The 23605-nt window shown below is 45.3% G+C and overlaps 1 protein-coding gene across 1 annotated transcript in view; it reads right to left on the minus strand.

Annotated features, from left to right (window-relative positions):
- Positions 1-3990: 3990 nt before the first annotated feature.
- Positions 3991-23605, minus strand: part of KCNA7 (potassium voltage-gated channel subfamily A member 7) — a 197164-nt gene continuing 177549 nt past the window's right edge. The window contains exon 2 of the mRNA XM_078655162.1: positions 3991-8128. Coding sequence (XP_078511288.1) covers positions 7247-8128 — 882 coding nt within the window. The 3' untranslated portion in view covers positions 3991-7246. The remainder of the gene's footprint in view (positions 8129-23605) is intronic.

Genomic DNA, 23605 nt, shown 5'->3' on the forward strand with positions numbered 1-23605 from the left:
TGATTGATAAGAGGACTGGGGCCCCTAATTTTGAAGGGTATTATCTGTCAACCCGGTTACAATGGGCATGCTGTTCCTCCCCAGGACATGCCATAGAAAACACCTGCTCAGGGCGTGGCCCATTGCAGCCTGCTTACCTGTTCAGCCTCTTCTTGAAGGTGTAGGATAGAAAATTTAACTATTCCCTATCCTACAGCGCCCTCCAGCGCAAGTTGTTGTAACAACTTGCGTTGTAATAGCAGCGTTGTAATAGCAGTGCTGGGTAACGCCCGCGTTGTTATGGATGTTTCCCCAACCCAACTATTGCAGATAGCCCTTAAATGCTTCCAAAAGGGTTTTCTGGTTACCAAGCATGTCACACCTTATACACCTGTAGTCCTCCAGTTGCGTCTACCTAAACACCTACGTCATCTTTCCACTGGGAACTTGAGGCACTGAAGTTGAGTGTACCTCACAACATTGGGCAACCTATTCCAAGATGGCCCGCTTCTCCCCTTTAATGCACTCATAGAGTAGTTTGAAACTCACATGGGCCAATTCTTGACTTATAGGGTCTTAATCAAGGTTCTTTGGTCTAAGTGGAACATCACTACCGAAGAGGCTCAACACACACCCTCATAAAACCTTATTTACAGTGGGTAATGGCCTGAGGCTTATAATTTGGATAAACAAGGCTTTGGGTGAGCCCATACAGATTTCTCTACGGGGCCTATGTGAGACATGGAAAACTGGGCTAGGGAGAGTGCTTTACAACAAGGAATGGGTCAGGGCAATAACATTTACACACAGTCTCCTGAAATGCTAACTTTAATTACATTCAGTTTAATATTCTACATAGAGCTTACCTAACATCCGAAAGAATCAAGAAAAGTTTCCCTTAAGCTTATGCTACATGCCTCCACTGTGATGCTTCCTCAGCAGATCTCCAGCTCATACTGTGGGACTGCTCCTCTCCAATAGACTATTTATCGGCAGTCTCTGTCATCCTTACTACCATCACCGCTGCCTTAATTTGAAAAGCTGGGAGGCTTGTGTTGTGTGTCTCTCTACAAAAACCAAGAAGAACAGATGTGGCAGCTTGTTTTCTAGACATTGCCCTACAGATAGCCAAACGCAAGATAACACTCAGATAGAAAGCTAGTACATCCCCTGCAGTGTCTGCTTGGTAACAGGCTATGGGGCTGAGAGCAGAGCCCAGAGAAGAGAAGAGTTCAAAGGTATCAGGAAATGCCCCATAGCTAGCAGCTGGGATGACATATTACTCAACCTCAAATCTGTTGCACAGGATGACACCCTGCTGTTCTAGCACCCTCCCGTACTCGCCAGGAGGATTCTCTAGTGCTTAGTCTAGCTGCTCTACCAGACCTAGGAGCACATTTATCAAGAAATCAGGCAGCACGCCACCTTGCAGAGCTGTGTGATAGGGAAGGGGCAGGAATGCGCTGTATTTAACATTATACGGCGCATTACTGTCTTTTCCGTGTGCTGGCGCACAGTGTATTGCCTAGCACCAACACAGGCACCCTTGCACCATGGCTCAAGGGTGTCTTCGTTGTAAGCAGGATTGTATTTGTGCAGGAAGGAAAACCTTCCTGAAAAGAACACAGTCCTCTGAGGCATTTTCCGCTTTCTATGTGTGCTGCAGAATGCGCCAAAATCCATGTATGGATGTGTGGGAACACCCATGGAATGCCTCCCGGGTGCAGAGTAACACAATGCAGCGATTTGCGCTATGTTACGTTACTCTAGATTTATCAAGCCACTCTGGATCACGCAAGGTGGCTTTGCGTGGCTTGATAAATCTAACTTAATAGTCGTGTCACCATTGCACCCCCATGCACGGTGCAAGGGCGACGCAACTCTTTGATAAATATGCCCCCTAATCCTTCGGGGGGGCGTTTGACTTTACTCGCCAATGGCCATTGCTAGTCTGTTATAGCTAAATTCTCACCCTTACCTCAAACTTGCCTCTTTCACCACCTGGTACGCACAAATACACAAATAATGCAGTCACAGTAATACCACACCATGATATCCCCATGACTGTAATGCCTCCCTATAATGAACTGGGTGCGATGTTCCCTAGCCTTGACATTTTAGTTTAGCATCACACAATTACTTTATTTCCCTTTTTTGCCATAGCATGCTTGAGGTCATCACTGGTCATCAGTGCCTGGCTATAAATTGATATACAATTATTTGAGTAACTGAATGATATAGGGCCATATGTATCATCATCACCATTTGCGATTTCTAAATAGCGATTTTTAAGGAATCGCTATTTAGAAATCGCAAAATGGTATGTATGTAGAAAATCGCAAATTGCGAATTCTCAAATAAGGAATAATTACCCATTCATTCCTATTGGCCAGGAGGCCCATGGAATGCATGTGAAATGCATTTCATTTTGCGAATCGCAATTTGTGAATTCGCAGAATGAGATTGATTACAAGGGTGCAGGGGTGTCTCAAGGACACCCTGCTGCACCCCTTAAATCAGCATGTGTGTGCATATGGCGCACATAACTTGCCCTATGGGCATGTATGTGCGTCACATGCCACATTTAAAAATTTAAATTTGTGCATTTTTATGAGAAATCACTATTTACCACCAATTGAAAGTTGATGGTAAATTGCGATTTCTTAAGCTAAAATCGCTATTGAAAATTGCATCATACATAGCATTTAAGGAATCGCAAATTTACGATTCCTTAAATGCTATAGCAAAATAAGGAATCGCACATTTTTGCGATTCCTTATGATGTGATTTTTACATACATAGTAAAAAATGCTAAACAGCCTTTTGCGATTTGCAAAGGCCGGAATTCGCCGTATTCCGGCCTTTGCGAATCCAAAAAGGCTTGATACATATGGCCCATAGTTCGGAGGCCAATTACCGACAAACGCATGCTTGCATTTTGTTTTGTTTAAAATGCAAATAAAAATGATTAAAATCTCGAACTGCCCCTCAAGCTACCGATTTTCATCACTACAGAACTTTTACAGGGGACCATAAAGGCTGTACTCGCTCAGTGAGCCAGAAAGGATCTGCTTGGGCGATTTCGGAATAATTGGTTTATGTTCACCTTGTGATGTAGGTCGAACTTGTTCAGTTAGTCATGTTAGGGATATTTTCACGTCCTGTCGAAGTCAGCCATTGCAATAGAATCGTATTCCTTTCTACAGTATTGAACACTTGTATTCGACAAATAATCGTCAAAATGTTTAGTTTTTATCTGCTCTTACAGCTTGACTCTTTCACCAAGTCTAAGGGCCATATGTATCAAGGTACCAATTAGCGATTCTGTAATAGAGATTTTTAAGAAATCGCTATTTCAGAATCGCTAATTGGTATGTATCAAAAAATTGCAATTTTTTAGCGATTTCTTGATATTCCTTAATTGTGAATTCGCAAATTGCGAATTTGCAATTAAGGAATACTTTCCCATTCATTTCTGTGGGCCCATAGGAATGAATGAGAAGTCATTCTCAATTTGCGATTCGCAATTTGCTAATCGCAAATTGAGAATAATTTCAAGGGTGCAGCGGTGTCCAAAGGACACCCTGTTGCACCCCTGAAATATGCATGGGTGCACATGTGGCGCACATACATGCCCTAAGGGCATGTATGTGCGTCACATGGCACTTTGAAAAATGCAACAATTAGCATTTTTCAAGGAATTCGCAACTTACCACCAACTAGAAGTTGGTGGTAATTTGCGATTCCTTAAGGCCATTTAGCAAATTTGGGATTCCTTAAATGCAATCGCAAAATAAGGAATCGCAAATTTTGCATGCAGATTTGTGTGATACATACCATTTTGCGAAAATGCGAATTTTGGCATTTTCGAACGCATTTGGGCATGATACATATGGCCCTAGGTCTTTTAAAGGCACATCTGTCGCTGTTACTGTGAGGAAGCAAAAAAAGCAAGATCATTTCCCATCCTTTGAAGGAGAAGTCAAGTTTCTCATCATTTTCATCACAATATATACTGGAACCAATTTTATTGTCATATAAATACAAGGGATTTAGTCGTCTTTTGCTTTCATTATCACACTTCAGTAAGAATTGCAGTGAGATTTTTTACATACGAGCTTAGGATCTGTTTGTCCTTTGCAATGCAGACTAACCTGTACAAAGAAGAGGTGACCCCCCACAACAGACACGCACCTCCCAAATGCCTAAAGGGTTTACCAAGAGTCATCGTCGTTGTCCCCAGCCCTACCAGCCATTCCAAGATGCCAGCCTGCTTTGAAAACGCACGCTTCCCTTAAGACCAGTTCGTGTTTGCTGATATCACATGTGAGGCCAGGTCCTTTCTGGCATCTGTTGAGTCTGGGAGTGATGGACAACGTCACAGAGAGGTTCACAGCCACTGCAAACTTCTATATGCCCCCAAACCAATACAATGTATGCGTTTTTGTCTTTTTTAGAAAAATAATACAGTTTAAAACAAAAAACATTCTCAGCCTCAGCAGCATTCCCTGGAGAAACGTAGATTTAGCAGGAGCAATGGTGGCTTTCCGCGTGCTGTTCCCAAACCAGCGCCTGGATCAGGTTCAGTCACAGAAGCATCTATTTTCCTTCCAGGATCTCTTCTTTTTACACCCAACTTCCTTACACAGTCTCACAGGAAGGGCTCAAAGTACAGAACTGACGGACATCACTCTTGTAGTTTGGCTCACTTCACTGGCTACCCATTACATGATTCTCCTTCTCAACAGTGAAATATTATTTGGCTTTCCCAGAACCAATTTACCAAGCCCAGGGCTACCAGCAGACCACGCTGTAAAGCTGAAGGGTAGAAATTCCAGTCTAAGCCAAGCTGTGTATCTTAATGAATAGAGTAGTGAGGGCCATGGGACAAGGTAGGACAGGTTTGTCACAGTGCACCTGGTTGGACACATGGAAAGTTGTTATGCGAAGAGTCAGCTGCAGGTATGTTGATCCTCTCTGTAATACACACTTGCTCATGTTCAGTCTATGGAGATAATCGAGGCTTCACTGTAATTAGTTTAGAAAAAAATCACATTTCACTTAGTTGTAATCCCTGGCCACAAGTCTCTGTTGGTTCACTGCAGTGGATGTCCTGTGCCAGGGTGGCATTTCCACTACTTGTCAATGGGATGCAATTCTGTGTGGGTGCACATGTTTGCAAGGATGGAACTGTAGTCCCTGCATTACACTGCCCAGTCCTTTCTGGCCTCTCCATGCTCTTTCAAATTCTGCTAACGTGCTAGACCGTGTCTCTCCAGCTACCTCATAGGCCTACATTCCCCTAAGAAAACATCAGTACGCTTGGAAAGTCCAGACTTTAAGACCGTTGCATATTTAAACAGAGTTAAGACAACAATATGGATGAATTACAAGAGGTTCAGCCACATCATATTTACATGCGGATCATCAGGACCTAGGATTTCCATATTTGCAACACCCCATCTCACCAACCAGTTTACTGCTGCACCAGAGTCTTAGCTACACATACAATTAAGACATGGAGTTGTCAGCTGCCTTCTCAGCCTCATTCGGGGCTGTTGCTCAGCTGATGCATCTTTCTTTGAGGACCAGAGCTGGCACGCGGAAAGCATGTGACGTTAAGACAGGATCATACTGCTAAGGGCACAGAAGAAATCAGACGAGGACATTGATTTCTTACCACCATGTATTTACATGAGAGGAGATGTTATTGAGTCAGAAGAGCTGAAGGACAACGCTGGGAAGGTGACCATGTGCCCTATGGTCATTGGATTATAAGGGGAGGTCAAAGATACTTTTATGAAAGCAGTTACTTGACTCATTGGTAAGGCTCAAGCAATTTGTTGACAGACCAGAGTGGAGTTTCTCTGGCTGTGATGAGACCTATCTTCTCAGTATGACAGAATTTGCTACTAGTGAGTAACGGCTGCTCTCCCAGTATGTCAGAATGGGATGCAAGATTGTAGATGTTCCAGAAGGGGCCACTAAGCCATGGAGACTGCTGACAGAAGAGGCTACTAGGTTCAAGAGACTGACAAAATTGGCGGCAAGGTATAAACACGGTTCTTCCAAGTTTAAGGCAGAAAAAACTAAAACAGAAGCTGCCAGATGCCACCTCCCCAATGTCAAACGGACTATGTAAGTGAAGAGAAAAGACTACTCTCTGCAGAGAAAGAATTTCCAAGTACCACACACTCGCTGTGTGCGCAGAGAAGGGGATTCTGAGTGTACTGAGACACCCCTTGCAGCTGTGACAGGGAGGAATCGATTGCATAGATATCGCCTCCCACTTTTACATAGGTCACCCTGAGAACCTGCAGACAGGGAATCTGCCATCACCTTGAAACATACCTCTAACACCCACGGGTTATTGGGCACTTTCATTCAGTTATTCTATTCTGCAAGGCAGTTCCTATTGGCTTTACAGCTGTATTATCTCTAGAGAATACGGTTTTGCTCTAGTACACAGCTTCTGCAGCTCACCCAGGCGGTCCTTCTGCAGACCAAGTTTACAGCAGTGCCTTGGTACCTTTCCAAGGGGTATCTCTCACCCGCTGACTGGCCTTGCTCTGATTCCTTGCTGTGCGCATTCTGGTCTTGTGTACGGTTTCATTTTGTTGCTGTTATTTCAGGCTGTTGATCTCTAGCTGTACCCTCTCGTTCCTCCAGCACATGTAACTCAATCACTCATTTCTACTATTTCATGGAGACCTAATGCCAGCTGCTGTCTGAGTCACTGTCACTGATGGTGGCTCTGGAATCCCTCCCTCCTCTGGACCATCTATTAGCCAAAGGCGGCATCTGTTAAGGACAAGAGCCAATGGGATTCCTCGACCGAGCTGGGGTATTTCTCAGTCTGGTCACATGGCCTTCTGAAAGCAACTACTTCTCAGGTTCCCCTGACTCTAGCTTATTAGTTTCACATCACAGCACATAAAGGGAGGAGACAGGATCAATGAATTCTGCCTCAAAATAGCTTTTAACGGCTTCAGATTTCGAACCTTCTCCGAGAATAGCCTGAAAGTTTCATCATAAACAAACACGTTAAACTCCAATGGAGTTCCTTGACAAAACGATAACATTTGAAAAATTGTCTATAAGAAGGAATTCCTTTTGATGTTTCTTGACCTGCACTCCTGGCAAAATATCTCACTTGCATTGACCTACAATGATGTCTTTGCCTACGAGGCTGTCCACTTTTCTAAACTCCAATAAGACTCGAGGGCACGTAAAGCGCATGGCAGATGGAAATGAACACGATTCTGGATCACACCTGAGTGAATAGGTTTGATGGCTGATCAGGATTCGAATTCTCCAGCTGGCCACTGTCCACGGGGCAGAGTCCGTCCAGTAGACCAGAGTTGGAATTAGCGATGATGTCCTTCTCCTTCTTAGGCGTCTGCGGGGTCTTTATCCTCTTTTGCTTCGGGGTCTGAGGATACCCACTGGGGCAGGAGCTAACATGGTTATACTGGCCGGTCTGAGAGCACTCCGTCTCGCGGTGGTAGAAGTAGCTGAAGTTTGAGACAATGACAGGAACAGGCAAGGAAATAGTCAGCACACCTGCGATGGCGCACAGTGAGCCAACCAACTTCCCACCTACCGTCTGGGGGAACATGTCCCCGTAACCGACTGTGGTCATGGTGACTACAGCCCACCAAAAAGCTTCAGGGATGCTGGTGAAGCTGGAACCATCATGGTCGGCCTCAGCGAAGTACACAGCGCTGGAGAAGAGGATAACACCGATGAAGAGGAAGAAGATGAGGAGACCTAACTCCCGCATACTGGCCTTTAAAGTCTGACCAAGAATCTGCAAACCTTTGGAGTGCCGCGAGAGTTTGAAAATACGGAAGACCCTTACCAGACGAATGACCCTGAGGATGGCCAAGGACATGGCAGGCTGTGCCGCACCCCGGTGGCGGGCCAGTTCGGTGCCAAGCGTCACAAAGTAAGGTATGATGGCCACAAAGTCTATCATATTCATGATGTCCTTGAAGAAGGCAGCCTTGCTGGGGCAGGCGATGAAGCGCACCATCAACTCAAAGGAGAACCAGCAGATGCAGATGGTCTCCACTATGAAGAATGGGTCCTCAAATGGGCTCTTGTGCACGACCAACTGCGTATAGTTGCTTCTCTGATGGGGTTGCACCTGCAAATGGAGAACAATATAATGAACAAGAGATAATCGAAAACAAGCATGTTTATGTACATATATTCAAAACCCTATGCGAATAGAATTACTCTGATATTGTTCATTCTGAAGGTATGGGATCCATTGGTTCAATTTCACGTCATACTTTTTTTAGTGCATGGTAGATAACCATTATTGCAGGCATGCTGTGGCCCATCCTAAGATGTAACTATGCCAAACCAAAGTAGCCATGACCCAGAGTACACCCTGCTGTTCTGTAACTGGACCAACAGCCGCTGTGCCAGTGCACCTCACCCCTGAGCGGACGCATCACTCTGGCAGTGCACCACAATACACACTCACCAGAAGTGTCTGGTATTCCAGTTTTAGGACCAGCCGTGCAAAAGACGTGAGTCATGGGCAAATAGGGCTCTACCCAGTGGCCCAGCCTTTCAGGACACCTCCCCTCCCCATTGAGCCAGCTCTGTTGTGGAGAGAGCCTTGCCCTTATATACTTCTTAAATAGATTGCTTTAAATGCGATTTTCCTTTAACATATTTTTTATGTGGGTGAAATGTGGGAGACTATTACAGACATTTTTCAGCAAAATGTGTTTATGTTTCATGCAACATCCATAAATAGTTTATTTTAGATAAGAACAAAGTAGCTCACATATGAGAAATAGTACAGTGACACAGAGAATATTTGCAGTAATATTAGTGAGCTGCTGCTGTGTTACAATTTGCAGTAATATTAGTGGGCTGCTGCTGTGTTACAATATTGTAAACACTTGTCATTATCTCTAAGATTTTTAGATGTAAACACATTTAGAATTTGGATGATTGTGTCTGTGCACTGTCAGTGACCTGGCCAAAGAGGGCATGAAAGAGTTGAAACTGGATCCTAAATTCAAAACTGTTTCGAACAGGGGCCCTCCCAAAATACACTTGCCACAATGACCCCAAAATCCTTATGATGTTCCTGAGCTCTGCCAGTACTCCCCAATCCAGACGAGCTGCACCCTCTGCCATTCTAATAAAGGGGCCAACACACAGCTCTTATAATGCCCATCCGTCCAGACCTGATCTGTTATTCTAAATATTCTAGGACAAACTGCTCTGCCAATGTACCTCCATTGTACCATCATTTGTTACTGCTCCTCTTTACCCCATACTGTGACCCCCTTCATTGCCGGCTTATACCTGTTTATTGTATTACCCTCCATGGTGCAATTGTCCTGGAATCTGCGATGAATCCTGTTTTTTGTCTGTTTTACTCCTACTTGATGCCAATTTTGCATTTATGTCCTTCCTTCCATACTAATGTAGAGCGCTCGGATATCCTTCGAGATCTTGTTCGCGCTATATAAAACTTTATAAATAAAATAAAATAGATAAACCTCAAAGATGAACTCCGTCACTGTCTGCCATATCAGTACTGGGTCAACACACACCTGATAATGCACCCTAACCTTGGCCTGCAGGACATCTGTTACTCCTGTTATAGGCAACCTGCTCTTCCACTATACCTCAAAGCTGAACTGCATCAGCCTCTACTATTCAAGTACTGGGGCCAATACACAAAACTGTCAGTTTAAATTAATCCTTACCAACAACACCTGCTGAAGTTCTGATATCAGTACAGCTCATCCTATGCACCTCAATAAAGACCAGTAAAGGCATCTGCTGTTCCAGAACTGGCACCGACACAAGGCCCTGGTAATGCACCACAGTCATGGTATGCTATTCCTCTTTCCATTCAAGTATGGGTGGGTGCAACACGTGTAATTTCACATAGTGTAATTACACGAAATTAGAGAAAGAATTATGCTAGTTTTTGCATAGTTGCACAAATGCAGATTACCTGAAATGTAATTTATAGTTGATTTCCAGTTACTTGCTTTCGGATCTGAAGTTTTGCTTTAAAAAATTGCCATAACGGTTTCTCAAGTAAGAAAAACTGTCTGAAATGTTTGCTGGCCACCCACAATAAACATGGAAATGTCACTCACAGGCCTGGTCTGAGGCCAGAAACTATGGAAACGCCACACATAAGCACCCAGGCCAGCAAGCATGGAAATTTCACACATAAGCACCTACGCCACTTAGGCCAGAAACAGTGGAAATGCCACACATAAGCCAGTAAGAATGGAAATGATGCACATGAGCACCCAGGTCACTGAGGCCAGACACTGTGGAAATGTCACACATAAGCACCCAGGCCACTGAGGTCAGAAGCTATGATAACATCACACATAAGCACAGGCCAAGCCCAGAAAGCATAGAAACATCACACATAAGCACCAAGGCCAGTAAGCATGGAAATTTCACACATAAGCACCCAGGCCACTGAGGACAGACGCTGTGGAAATGTCACACATAAAGCACAGATGCCACTGAGGTCAGGAAATATGGAAACATCACACATGAGCACACAGACCAGAAAGCATGAACATTTCACACAAAGGCACCCAGGCCAGTGGCCCTGGAACACTTTTCAGAGTGTTGGTGCTGAACTCAATGTTACCTCACGGAAGTAATGGGATTGTGAAAAATTCAAGAACCACACAACAAACAAGGGTACCAAATGAGCCTCGCCTAGTCCGGCAGAGGTGGTGAGGGTGTGGTTCAGAGTTGAAAAGATCGAAATTTCAACTCAGCACATGACATCCTCTCAGAACAGATCAGATTCTGTGACAGGTTGAGAAGCCTACATTCACTATCTGTGTGGGTGTCATGAAAGCTGAAGACTCTTCTTTAGCAGATCTGAGCCTTCCCACACACCTATTCAACACCACTAAAAGCAAGATCACCAGATTTATCAAATGACACTATAGATGGACTGGACATTTACATCCAGCATGCCACTCTGCCCAGCCGACACATTTTAGACTTCAAATTAATATAGCAGGCACAGCAGATGCAGTCTTAGCATTGTCAGAGTAAGGACCAGAAAGGGCCAGAAAGAGAACCAGAAGACATGCCTTCCGCATCATGCATTTTAGTTTAAAACAGCACCCTTTCGAAGACCTGACAACAGTGGTCCTGCGGTAAAAAGCAGCTGCTGAGAAGGGTCCCTATTGGGCTCTCCATTTTTGTCCTCACCCTCAGGGTGAAAAAGAATCTTAACTCTGCAGCAGTAACACTCTTCACTGCCTTCGATGTAACTGCGAAGAGACTTGGATCCGTTCTTTCACACTCTCATCTTTTCGGATTTTCAATATTATATACAATGAAGCAGTAGTTACTGTTTTTTTCTTATTCAACTAACAACCTTTAACAAAGCCAATAGCGTGTTGTAGGTATAATGTTACTAGTTGCACGATATATCCGGATACAATGACAGAAACAGCAAAATAACAGTTGGGTGGCATACTATACTAATCACAGATTTTTAGCTTTTGTACTTTTAAGCCATGCCCTTAAATAACATCGGCCATGCCCCTTTGAGACACCCGTTTTTTTCATCACACTTGAAGCCCGTTCCTGACAAGCATCATCAATCAATCAATCAATCACAGCATTTATATAGCGCATTACTCACCCGGAGGGTCTCAAGGCGCTAGGGGGGGGGGGGATCCGCTACTGCTCGAACAGCCAGGTCTTGAGCTGCTTCCTGAAGGTGAGGTGGTCCTGGGTCAGGCGGAGGTGGGTCGGGAGGGAGTTCCAAGTCTTGGCGGCCAGGTGGGAGAAGGATCTTCCTCCTGTGGTGGCTCTTCGGATCCGGGGGACGGCGGCGAGGGTGTGGCTGGTCGATCGAAAGTGGTGTGTGGGAGTGTAGAAGTTGAGGCGGCTGTTGAGGTATGCTGGTCCTTGGTTGTGCAGGGCTTTGTGTGCGTGGGTGAGGAGACGGAAGGTGATTCTCTTGTTGACCGGGAGCCAGTGCAGATCTCTCAGGTGTCCGGAGATGTGGCTGCGACGGGGGATGTCCAGGATGAGTCGTGCTGAGGCGTTCTGGATCCGCTGGAGTCTCTTCTGGAGTTTGGCGGTGGTTCCGGCATAGAGGGAGTTGCCGTAGTCCAGCCGGCTGGTGACGAGGGCCTGGGTGACCGTCTTCCTGGTCTCGGTGGGGATCCACCGGAAGATCTTACGTACCATGCGCAGGATGTTGAACCACGACGAGGAGACGGCGTTGACTTGTCTGGTCATGGAGAGGGAGGAGTCCAGGATGAAGCCTAGGTTGCGTGCATTGTCTGTTGGTTTGGGTGCGCTGCCCAGGGCGGGGGGCCACCAGGAGTCGTCCCAGGCGGAGGGTGAAGATCCCAGGATGAGGACATCCGTCTTGTCCGAGTTCAGTTTCAGACGGCTGGTCATCATCCACTTGGCTACGTCTGTCATCCCTTCGTGTAGGTTGGTTCTGGCAGTGGCGGGGTCGTTGGTGAGGGAGAGGATCAGCTGGGTGTCGTCGGCGTAGGAGATGATGTTGAGGTTGTGTTGGCGTGCGATGTCTCCGAGGGGGCTCATGTAGACGTTGAAGAGGGTTGGGCTGAGCGAGGAGCCTTGAGGGACGCCTCAGATGACTTCGGTGGCTTCTGATCTGAACGGGGGGAGGCGGACTCTCTGTGTCCTTCCGGCGAGGAATGAGGTGATCCATTCCAGTGCCTTCTCCTGGATTCCGACGTTGCTGAGGCGCTGTATTAGGGTACGGTGGCAGACAGTGTCGAAGGCCGCGGAGAGGTCTAGGAGGATGAGGGCCGCTGTTTCTCCGTTGTCGAGCAGGGCTCGGATGTCATCGGTAGCTGCGATCAGGGCGGTCTCGGTGCTGTGGTTGGCCTGGAAGCCAGACTGCGAGAGGTCGAGGGATCCGTTCGTCTCGAGGAAGGCGGCCAGCTGCTTGTTGACGGTCTTCTCGATGACTTTGGCAGGAAACGGGAGCAGCGAGATGGGGCGGTAGTTCTTGAGGTCGGTGCGGTCGTCTGGTGGCTTCTTAAGTAGAGCGCTGAGTTCGGCGTGCTTCCAGCTCTCCGGGAAGGTGGCGGTGTCGAAGGAGGTGTTGATGATGTCCCGCAGGTGGGGTGCGATGACAGTGTAGGCCTTGTTGAAGACGTGGTGAGGGCAGGGGTCGGTCGGAGATCCGGAGTGGATGGAGTTCATCGTGCGGGTGGTGTCTTCGGTGCTGATTGGGGTCCAGGCGCGGAGGGTGGTGGTGGGGGACGGTGGTTCAGTCGTGGCGTGCGTCGGTTGAGAGCTGAAGCTGTTGTGTATGTCCGCGATCTTGTTGTGTAAGTAGGCGGCGAGGGAGTTGCAGAGGTCTTGTGAAGGGGTGATGTCGTTGTTTCCGGCGTTGGGGTTGGAGAGCTCTTTCACGATGTTGAAGAGTTCCTTGCTGTTGTGTGCGTTGTTGTCCAGTCGTTCCTTGAATGCTGTTTTCTTGGTGGCGCGGATCAGTTGGTGGTGTTTTCGGGTGGCGAGCTTGAGGGCAGTCATGTTGTTCGGTGTTGGGTCTCTGCGCCAGGCTTTCTCGAGGGCTCGGCAGTTCTTCTTGGAGCTCTTGAGTTCGTCGGTGAACCATGGGGTTTTCTTGCTGCCGGGTCTGCTAGGCGGGGTCTTCAGGGGGCGAGGTCGTCGGCGCAGTTTCGGATCCAATTCGCGAGGTTGATGGCCCCCTGGCTTGGGTTCGCTGTGCTGGTGGGAGGGTTCGGGCTCAGGGAGGTCGCGAGTTGGTCGGCTGTGATCTTGTTCCAGCTTCTGCGTGCAATCTGTTGCTGGTGGTGGTGGGTCGCGGTCCTACTGAAGCTGAAGTGGACGCAGCTGTGGTCCGTCCAGTGGAGTCCGGTGGCGTGGCTGAAGGCGATGTCCTTGCTGGATGAGAAGACGGGGTCGAGTGTGTGTCCGGCGTAGTGGGTGGGGGTGGTCACCAGTTGCTTGAGGCCGAGGTTGGCGAGGTTGTCCAGCAGGGAGGTGGTGTTGCGGTCGTTGTTGTTCTCCAGGTGGAAGTTGATGTCTCCGAGGAGGATGTAGTCAGCGGAGGGGATGACTTGTCCCTGAACCACTGAACCAGAGAGTGAAAAGTGCAAGGTCAGGGTCACCCATCACCTGCTGGCTGGTGAGGTGATGTGCAGCAAGGTCACGAGTTAGATCCAATTCAAAGGCTAACAGGCCTGAAGGTCTTTATATTCACGGCCAGTGCACCACGCACCTCTGTACATTTAACACATTTTTTGCCCTATCATGTGCAACATTTTTTAAGGACACTTACATACTTTAGTTAACTGAGATGTGGTCGGACTCGGAGGCCTTCTCCGGCCCTTGTAGACAATTCTGCTTCTATGGTTTGGAGAACGTGCTCACTACCTACTTTGCTGGTGAACTTGGGGAGGGGGCGTAGATCAATGGTCCGACTCACGAGTCACGCTGCGCGATGCGCGAACCGGACCACTGGCCTGCGTCCCCTCCACAAGTTTGCCCTATACTCGCACTCTCATCGGCGGGCGCTCCAGTCCTCGATGGTTGGTGTAACTGGCGCTGCACCTGCTTACATAAGCCGGTGCTGAACGTGTATGCGGTGCGTACTGCATATGTACTACTAAATTCAAACAACAGTGCACTCTGACTCAGAGTTCACTGTTGTTTGAATTTAGTAGTGTGTGTGCGGTCTGACCTCTGTGCGGTGGGTGAAAAGATGCTTTTTCCCCACACAGGTCAAAGTGCAGAGCAGGAGACTGTCACGGCGACTGGTGGCCTTCTGATTTTGTTACAGGGGTCCGATTTTGCTAAAACATCAGCCTTCAGTAACAAAATTGGCCCACCCTTCAGGCCTACCAGGGGATTGCCCGGTGCCCGGCTTCACCAGTCCGGCCCTACCGCTCACGTTAAAAAAATACCTGAACAGTGCATCTTGCATTCAAATTTCTCCTTGAAATGAAATGAAGTGGAGTAATGACATAATCTTGGTCATTTTGGTTTGCTTTTGGAATGCAAAATCACCTACATTAAGCGATTGCTCTAGCATGATTAAAATTTCACTCAGGCTTACATTCAAGCACTGGTATCAACAGAGATTTGTCTACTCACCTCTGCCCTTTCTTGTTACACTTCCTATATAGATCTGCTAATTCATCACATTTTTGTCCTGCCGCAACCAGTGAAATCCAGCTATGATGATCCACCCACAACTCGGCTAAAGCATCTCAAATGTGACATGTATGAGCCACAAAGATCTGCCATTGCAGTACCGCCTTTTGTTCTACTACTGACACATGCATAACCTTGTAAATTCACCTTTTTCTGATGTGGGTCCTCAATATCTAGTAGGTATTACTATTATACCCTAATATCGTAGCCAATATATCAAAAGGTATGTATGCATAGTTTTTATATTTCTAACTCGACATATAATATGCCCGATGACAATATACATATATTTATCTTCAAGGTAAGTAGATTTATTTTTATTTTAGTAGTTTTCTATAGCGCTGGCCAGATCCGAGGGTATCGAAGCGCTTCACATCAGGATGTGTAGAAGTCAAATACAGAGTCAACGAGTAAAATACAAACACACATAAGAGTTCGGAGAGTCCACAGGCGATGAGGGCTGAATTGTGACGCTGAGGAATAGGGCTCAGGGGATCGGAGGTCCTCGTTGAGGTAAAGCGGTCAGGGTAAATTCCTGTGGACGCGGCAAAGTATTATCCTGAGAGATTCTCCTAGTGGTGTAGACTCCATGCGATGGGGAGGATAGAGGGGATGAGGTAGGTTGAGGGTGCGTGCAGTCTAATGGCTGACATGTTAGAGCTTGAGAGTTACGTAATTGGGTTTGGGAAGGCACGGTTGATGTAGAGTGCTTTATGCGGCTTTTGAACTTTAGAAAGTAAGGAATAGTTCTGATGTCCACGGGATGGTGTTCCTGATTTTTGGAGCATTCCCTGCAAAGGAACGAGTTGCCGTTTTATGTTTGCGTGTTTTCTGGGGGATGGGGGAGGAGGGAGTTGGATCTACTGAGACTTCTACATTGACCGGCTTTCTTGAGTTTAGAGGCTAGGTATTCTGGTTTCCCTGTGTGCAAGGCTTTGTGAGTCAGGCAGGCCGTTTCTGAAGCTGGCCCGCATTTCCACTGGGAGCCATTTTAGATCTCTGAGTGTGGGAGAAATGAGGTCACATTTTTTTACTCTGGAGATCATTCTGGCCGCTGCATTGAGGGTGGTTTTAAGGGGTGCTAGGTGGGAGAGAGGCGTACCAGAGAGGATTGCGTTCCCGTAGTCCGGTCTGGATAACACCAGCGATTGTGTGGCTTGCTTAAGATCCGTAGGTGGAATGTAGGGTTTGATTTTGTTGAGTAGCTTGAGATTAAGAACAGTAAATCTGTACTTCCCTGTATGCACTTACCTCTCAATGTTTTTGTCCTTGATGTTTTATCAACAATATTAAGGTGTAACAAGATTTTTGGAGTAAAGCCCATGATCTTATATGCAGCATCTGCAGCTATTCTAATATTTGGAGCAGCACACAGCTCTTCAAGAAGCCCACCCCCCTCTGGGAGGCAGCCACGACACATATGTCCACTGCAAAAGGGAAGGAAGTAATTCTCACCCCACGACTAGGACTGCTAAACATCTGGGAGGCCACTGACCTAATGGAAATCGAACAACAGTTCACTACACTGGGTTACACAATGATGAAGAGAGAGGTGGCTAGGGGTTGGGGGACAGAGCCCCGCCTCGTGTTACCCTATGGGGCAAGGAAATGGACCGCTGCATGCTAGCGGAGACAGAGGTCTATAAGGCAAGTGGGTGCCCTAAGAAATGAGATAGGAAGTGGTCCCACTGGAACAGACATAGGGAAGATATATGTGTGGCACCCACGGTAGAAATGGAAATGCGCAGGCAGGAAAGCTTGGTGAGAGATGTACCCTGAAGGCTACTGAGTGATGGTGACTTGTAACTTTTTGGTGTTATTCTGCAATGTGTTGTTCAATCATGTACTGTATTAATGTGATTTTTCTTAATAACCAATAAAAACATTTTTTTTAAAAGAGGCCCACAGTCTTGATAGATGGAACCCTGTTATTCCTGTAAAGTTACACACAGCTCTGCAACTTTACCAAGGTGCATTAATTCTGACCTGCAGTACTCCCTCCCATGTTGCAGGTGAATTCCACTAATGCACCTCAAATATACCCTGCACCACCTCATACTATTTAGGGTTAGGGATAATATGTAAATCTGCGAAATGCACCAGTTTTGTCCTGCCACAGATATTCTGGTACTATGATGGCTCACACAGAACACTGTTAATGGTCTTGAATTCTGCCACTCATGATTCACAGCTATAACGGTACTAGCAGAGACACAAAGACCTATCTGTAAACCATGTCATCCCTTCAACTTACACCACTTTCTGCTATTCTAGTTCTGCATATAAATTCACTGATGGTGTCCCTCACACATGACCCACAGCTCTCCCTGTGTTTCCCGCAATGGAAGCCACTCGTACCTCTGCAACAGCATCCAGGACCTCATCTGTGAATCATGCTTTTTTCTATATTGGGACCTACGCCTTATCAAACAATCCTAGAATTAACCTGCAAATATATTTCGATTTATGTTTGAAAGTTTGATTAAATTGATAAAACCAGGGAGTCTGAAGTGTTTCTATAATCGAACAACAAACGCAAATCAGGATGATGGGGTCTTATCCTAAAGCTCACATGTTTATGCACTGTATGGGAAGGGGGGCCTGCACAGTGAAATTCATAGTGTTATTGATATCATATAATGAAGTGAAATATCCAGAAGAATGTGCAGTGCAGTATTATTTTTTAGGTGAGACCAGGGGAATTATCATGATGGGCAGTGCAGAGCTGCCCAGCACAAAGCCCAACAATTAACATATATATATATATATATATATATATATATATATATATATATATATATATATATATATATATATTCACTGAAAAAAACATAGGTTTCAGGAGTTATATAGTTAGGAATTCGTTTTTAAAAAACCTTTGAAATTCACTCAAAAAACTATATGTTTTAGTGGTGTTATAGTTTGCTGGACATTTTACTCATACAAAACCAATGAAATTGCTCCTATATAGTTAGTCGTACTAACTTTATTTCGCGCACCCGCAATCCACTGCTGATGATGTCACATATTAGATCATTCATGACATGGTCAGTGACATCACTGATGACATCACTGATGACATCATCCACGTGACAATCACATACACCTTTTCATACACTATTACAATTTTTCATCACTGTTTGTAAAATACAGAGTATCATATTTAAATCCATTGTCACAGCAATACAAGTATCTAAAAATCCACTCAGTGATTCATAGATGTATACACACATCTAATCACTTACCTATGGATTTGGTGGAAAACTATTCGGCCGTTCGGGCTAAAAGTGAGTCCAACCGCCCTATGGAAATTAACATGGGGAAAACACGTTTTGGGACCCCCCTTCTATCTCGCCCCCGCTTGACGAATCCCCCCCAAACTTTCAGGGAAGGAGCGGAGCCCCTAGAGGCAAAGTTAAGGAAAATTTCAGGAAGATTCCTCAACCGGCGCCAAAGTTATTCCCAATAGAATGTTGCGATTTCCCTATGGAAAACAATCCTAACTATATACACCTACTGGCTATCGCCAGTAGGTAATATATATATATATATATATATATATATATATATATATATATATATATATATATATATATATATATATGTATATATATATATATATATATATATATATATATATTATATATATATATATTAGCGCTCTCTGTGTCACTTTCACCCAGACAGCGCACTTCCTTATGGCGGGTGCCGGTTGCGGTCGTGACTGAGGATTACAATTAAAGCTCGTTTCTCATCCAATATCCAAGGATAAAGATACCGCACTGATTTGATTTGGGTTTGTATCACAGCATTTTAGTCTATAATATGTTTTATTAAGATAAACATTGACTTGTGTCCTCTTCAAAATTGCGCTTATTTTTGCAAGAGGAATTTGTGTCCCTTTTCTGTTTCATTGCCCATTTGTCAAAAATGCTTTATATACACTGTCTCATGACGAAATGAGTAACACGGAAGAAGGCTCCACGCCGAAACGTTTGTTGTTTCTCGCTCTGCCGAATAAAGTCTAAAGCGAGCCCCCCTACCTTGAGTGCGGTATCTTTTTCCTTGGATATTGGATGAGAAACGAGCTATAAATATATATGTATATATATATATATATATATATATATATATATATATATATATATATATATATATATATATATATATACATACATATATATTTTTTTGGGGGGGAGGACATGATAAGTAAGGACAAGGACACCAAATCCAGTGAAGATTTGCAACAAGCAATGATGAAGAGTTTAAAGGAATATGAGACTGGAATAAAAAAGAGAAAACAAACTAAGTTCCAGAGAGATGAACAGGACTACCGGACCGGACGTATTTTAACTTTTGCTCGGAAATTTGATGCAACCGGGAAAAGATTGGCCCAAGGCACTCCCAGTATAAGCAATAGAGTTACATCTGAGTCAGAGGCGGAAGTATCAGAGGGAGAACAATCTTCGAGCAGAGAACAAGGAGGGAGAGGCAAGGCACCTCCTTTTTTCGACGAGTACAACGTCATGAAAGAGACACGCCAACGACCACCTCAGTGAACGCACCCCGGAAATTAGACCAAGGTCAAAAAAGAAAAACAAAACGAGGAGGGGCAGGAGGGGAAAAATCAGAGGTGCCTACACCAATGGGAACACACAGCAAAGGCGGGAGAGGTCGATGGTGAATGAAGACAATACAGTCATAAATCTTTCGAACAGGATATTAACACAGGATGAACTAAAGGTACTACAAAGAGGCTTAACATTCTGCCCAACAGCAAAATTCGATCTGGTCCAAACCAGGATAGACTTGTTTAAATATGTAAGAAAACTCAAATTCTCAAAAATCTTTTTGCTTCACCCAAGGAATAAGAACAATGCAGGGGAGCAGGGCAATGAAAACAATGACGAGCTATCGAACAATGATTTTGAAACCTTAATGACTATACAATCGTTGGCACAACCAGATGAAATTTCTAATTCTATTGAAAGCTTAGAGGCAGCAGGGGTTCCACAACAAAAGTATCCGAGCAACCTCAAAAGGAAATCTAGGATACTGCCACAAACTCCCCAGGATGCGGTGGACGTTTTTAATGAAGCTGTCCTTATGGATCTACAGAAACTGGCACAAACATCAAAAGAACAAGAGATAAAAAAACTCTAATATTACAAGGAAGGAGTGGGAAGCCATCAAATCTCTCAAATGTGACTCCAATATCGAAATAAAACCTTCGGATAAAGGAGGAAACTAGGTAGTGTGCAATAAGCAGCAGACTGCTTTTACTTTACTCCTGAGGCTTGAGCCGGGAGGATCTTTTTAAAATTACAGCACCTTTGGATTTTATTATTTCCCCGTGTGTCCTTTCCCTCCCCCCAGCATTGAGCTTAAAGCGCTTTGACTGTCACTCCAGCACTGAGCTAATAGCGCACTGACAGCCTCCTTAGCGCCTAACTAGGCAAAGGCGATTGTTTTTAAATTATCCGAATCTTTAGTTGGGACTCATTATACTCGCCTGCCCTGGGGGTGTGGTCGATCCTTTGACCGTCATCAGTGGGGAATAGGCTAGTATTTGACTCAGGCAGCGGCCATCTTAGTGAGGGCTCGCGCTGCACGTCGCGCTACCAAGTGCATAAATTCATACGTCCATGGCTCCGCGCAGCGGACGCGCATTGCGGGCGCGCCGATCGCGCGCCGGAGTCAAGCCAGAGTCCTGCCCGTCTGCGCCCGTCCGCGATCGATCGGGGCGCGGGGCAGGACTCCACTGACACATATCTGGGGATTGACAGGATGGTTGATCAGCCGAGAATCCACTATTCAAGCACCACCCTATTAGAACTAGGTAAGATCTCTAATAAACCATGTCGACATACCATTGACCCTAATATGATTCCGTCACATTGTAATATATGTAACTATTCATTTCCCACTTTTCCGATTTGTGATGCCCCCGCACCGAAATTAAAAGTGATGTTGTTGAACTGCAGATCCATGATAAAACATAAAACGGAAATACGAGAACTACTGCAGAAACAAGATTTCGATGTATTGTTTCTTACCGAAACATGGTTAGATGAATCCTCATCCCCCGACATCTTAGAGACAGTACCCCTGAACTACAGTCTACTAAGAATCGATAGGCCTAAACAACGCGGTGGAGGACTGGCACTGATTTGTAAAAAGGAATTGGAATGTACTCTCACTAATAAAGCCATCATGAATAGTGAATGCGGGACATTTTCTATAAAACTGACTCCGTTGATGACCGTTACTGGTCTCCTTAGATATCGCCCTCCTGGCAATGCAACTTCCTTTTGCAACCAACTTATAGAAACAGCCACCCAGCTAGCTATAAAGCATAACAACTTTTTGATTTTAGGCGACCTGAATCTTCACTTCGAAGATAATAATGCTAAAGAGGCTCAAATACTCAAGACAGCACTACACGCGTTGGGAATAACATTGTTATCGATCAACCCCACGCATCAACATGGCCACCTTCTCGACCCTGTCTTTGCCACCTGGGAAGGAATTGAAATGTCCCCCCGGTCCCTATTATCTGGTCCGACCACTATATAATTACTTTCTACATCCCTATCAACATTACTAAGAATGTTCCCAACAAACCATTGTTTACAAAGCGTCGAAACTGGAAAAATTATACCCCTGAACGCTTGATCATCGAATTAAAGAAACACCTCTCACCTACAGGACAGTCCTTACGAGACACATGGATTACCTACGAATCATGGCTGAGCAAGGCATTAGATAAAATTGCCCCGTGGACCTCGAAGCCCCCAGTCAGGAGAACCAAGTCAGAACCCTGGTACTCGGAAAAACTAAAAATCGCTAAGACCCACTGCAAATCGACTGAACGCAAGTGGAGAAAAAACTACTCTCCTGAACTTAAGGAAATCTATAAACTGGAATTAAAATCATATCAGAAAATGATAAGAGAGGAAAAAAGCGCTTTTTATCAAATAAGAATTGAAGAGGCAACTAACCCTATGAAAGAATTATTCTGCATCTATAAGGAACTCACAGATACAACATGTTTAGATACGCAGGACACATATTCAAATGACATATGCGAACAAATAGCTGACTTCTTTGTCGAAAAGGTTGAGAAAATTCACGCTACTTTTCCTAAAACCCCGACATCAGGAAAGGAGATAAGGACCAAAATCTTCCCCACTCAAAAGTCCACCCTTACCCAATTTACCACACCTGATAAAAATGACCTGACCATCATTATTAACAGTATTCATTCAGGCTCCCCTAATGATGTGTGCCCTCTGGCAAAAAGTAAAGACATCATGGATAATTGTCTTATTGATCAAATAAGAAACATGATTATTCTTTCATTTCATGAAGGCTACGTACCAGAGGCTTGGAAAACAGCACAAGTCATTCCTCTCAAAAAAAAAAACAACATCCCTGTCACCCAATTCCAAAACCTCAGGCCCATCTCCCTCTTGCCACAATGTGCCAAGATAATAGAAAAAATTGTCAATAAACAACTTATGGCTTTTCTAGAAACGGAAAATGTACTCCATCCTACACAATCAGGTTTTAGACCTGGCTATTCCACGGAATCAGCTGTTCTATATTCCACGGAATGCATTCGCAAGATGGTGGACGAGGGAGAGACAGCAGCGTTGGTCATGTTAGACCTAAGCGCAGCTTTTGATACTGTGCTACATGCCACGCTGCTGTCTCGACTCTCTGATATAGGTGTGAAGGACCATGCATTGGCTTGGTTCAAGTCTTTCCTCACCAAAAGATCGTTCCAGCTACACTGCCCTCCCTTTAAATCACCTTCTCGTGACGTAAGCTATGGGGTTCCACAGGGCTCTAGTCTGAGCCCGACCTTATTCAACATCTATATGGAGCCCCTGGCTCGCGTCGTAGAGAACTTTGGGGTGGGCATTGTTAGCTATGCTGATGACACCCAGCTTATGTTCAAGCTCACCCCAGATAGTGAGAAATCTGCCACCAATTTCTCTGGCTGCATGGCTGCTGTCGCCACCTGGATGGAAAACAACTGCCTCCGTTTAAATGGAGACAAAACTGAGGTGTTGGTGGTGGGGAACAAGACTTCAATATGGTCCCAGGCATGGTGGCCTACAGCTCTGGGCGACTTCCCTCGCCCTGTAGAGAAGGTCAAAAATCTAGGGATTATGATTGACTCGGATTTGTCGGGAAAATCCCAAGTCAGCAAAATAATAGGTAAGTGCATTGGCACGCTAAAAATCTTGTGAAAAATCATTGATCTCATCCCTACTGAAGCCAGAAAAACGATTGTACACGTGCTCATAACACCCCATTTGGACTACGGAAATGTTCTCCTATTAGGTCTGAACCAAAAGCAGCTACACCAGCTTCAATGCATTCAAAATGCAGCCGCCCGCATGGTACTGGGTCT

The sequence above is a fragment of the Lissotriton helveticus genome, chromosome 7 (genome assembly GCF_964261635.1).
Source record: "Lissotriton helveticus chromosome 7, aLisHel1.1, whole genome shotgun sequence".
Classification (NCBI taxonomy): domain Eukaryota; kingdom Metazoa; phylum Chordata; class Amphibia; order Caudata; family Salamandridae; genus Lissotriton; species Lissotriton helveticus.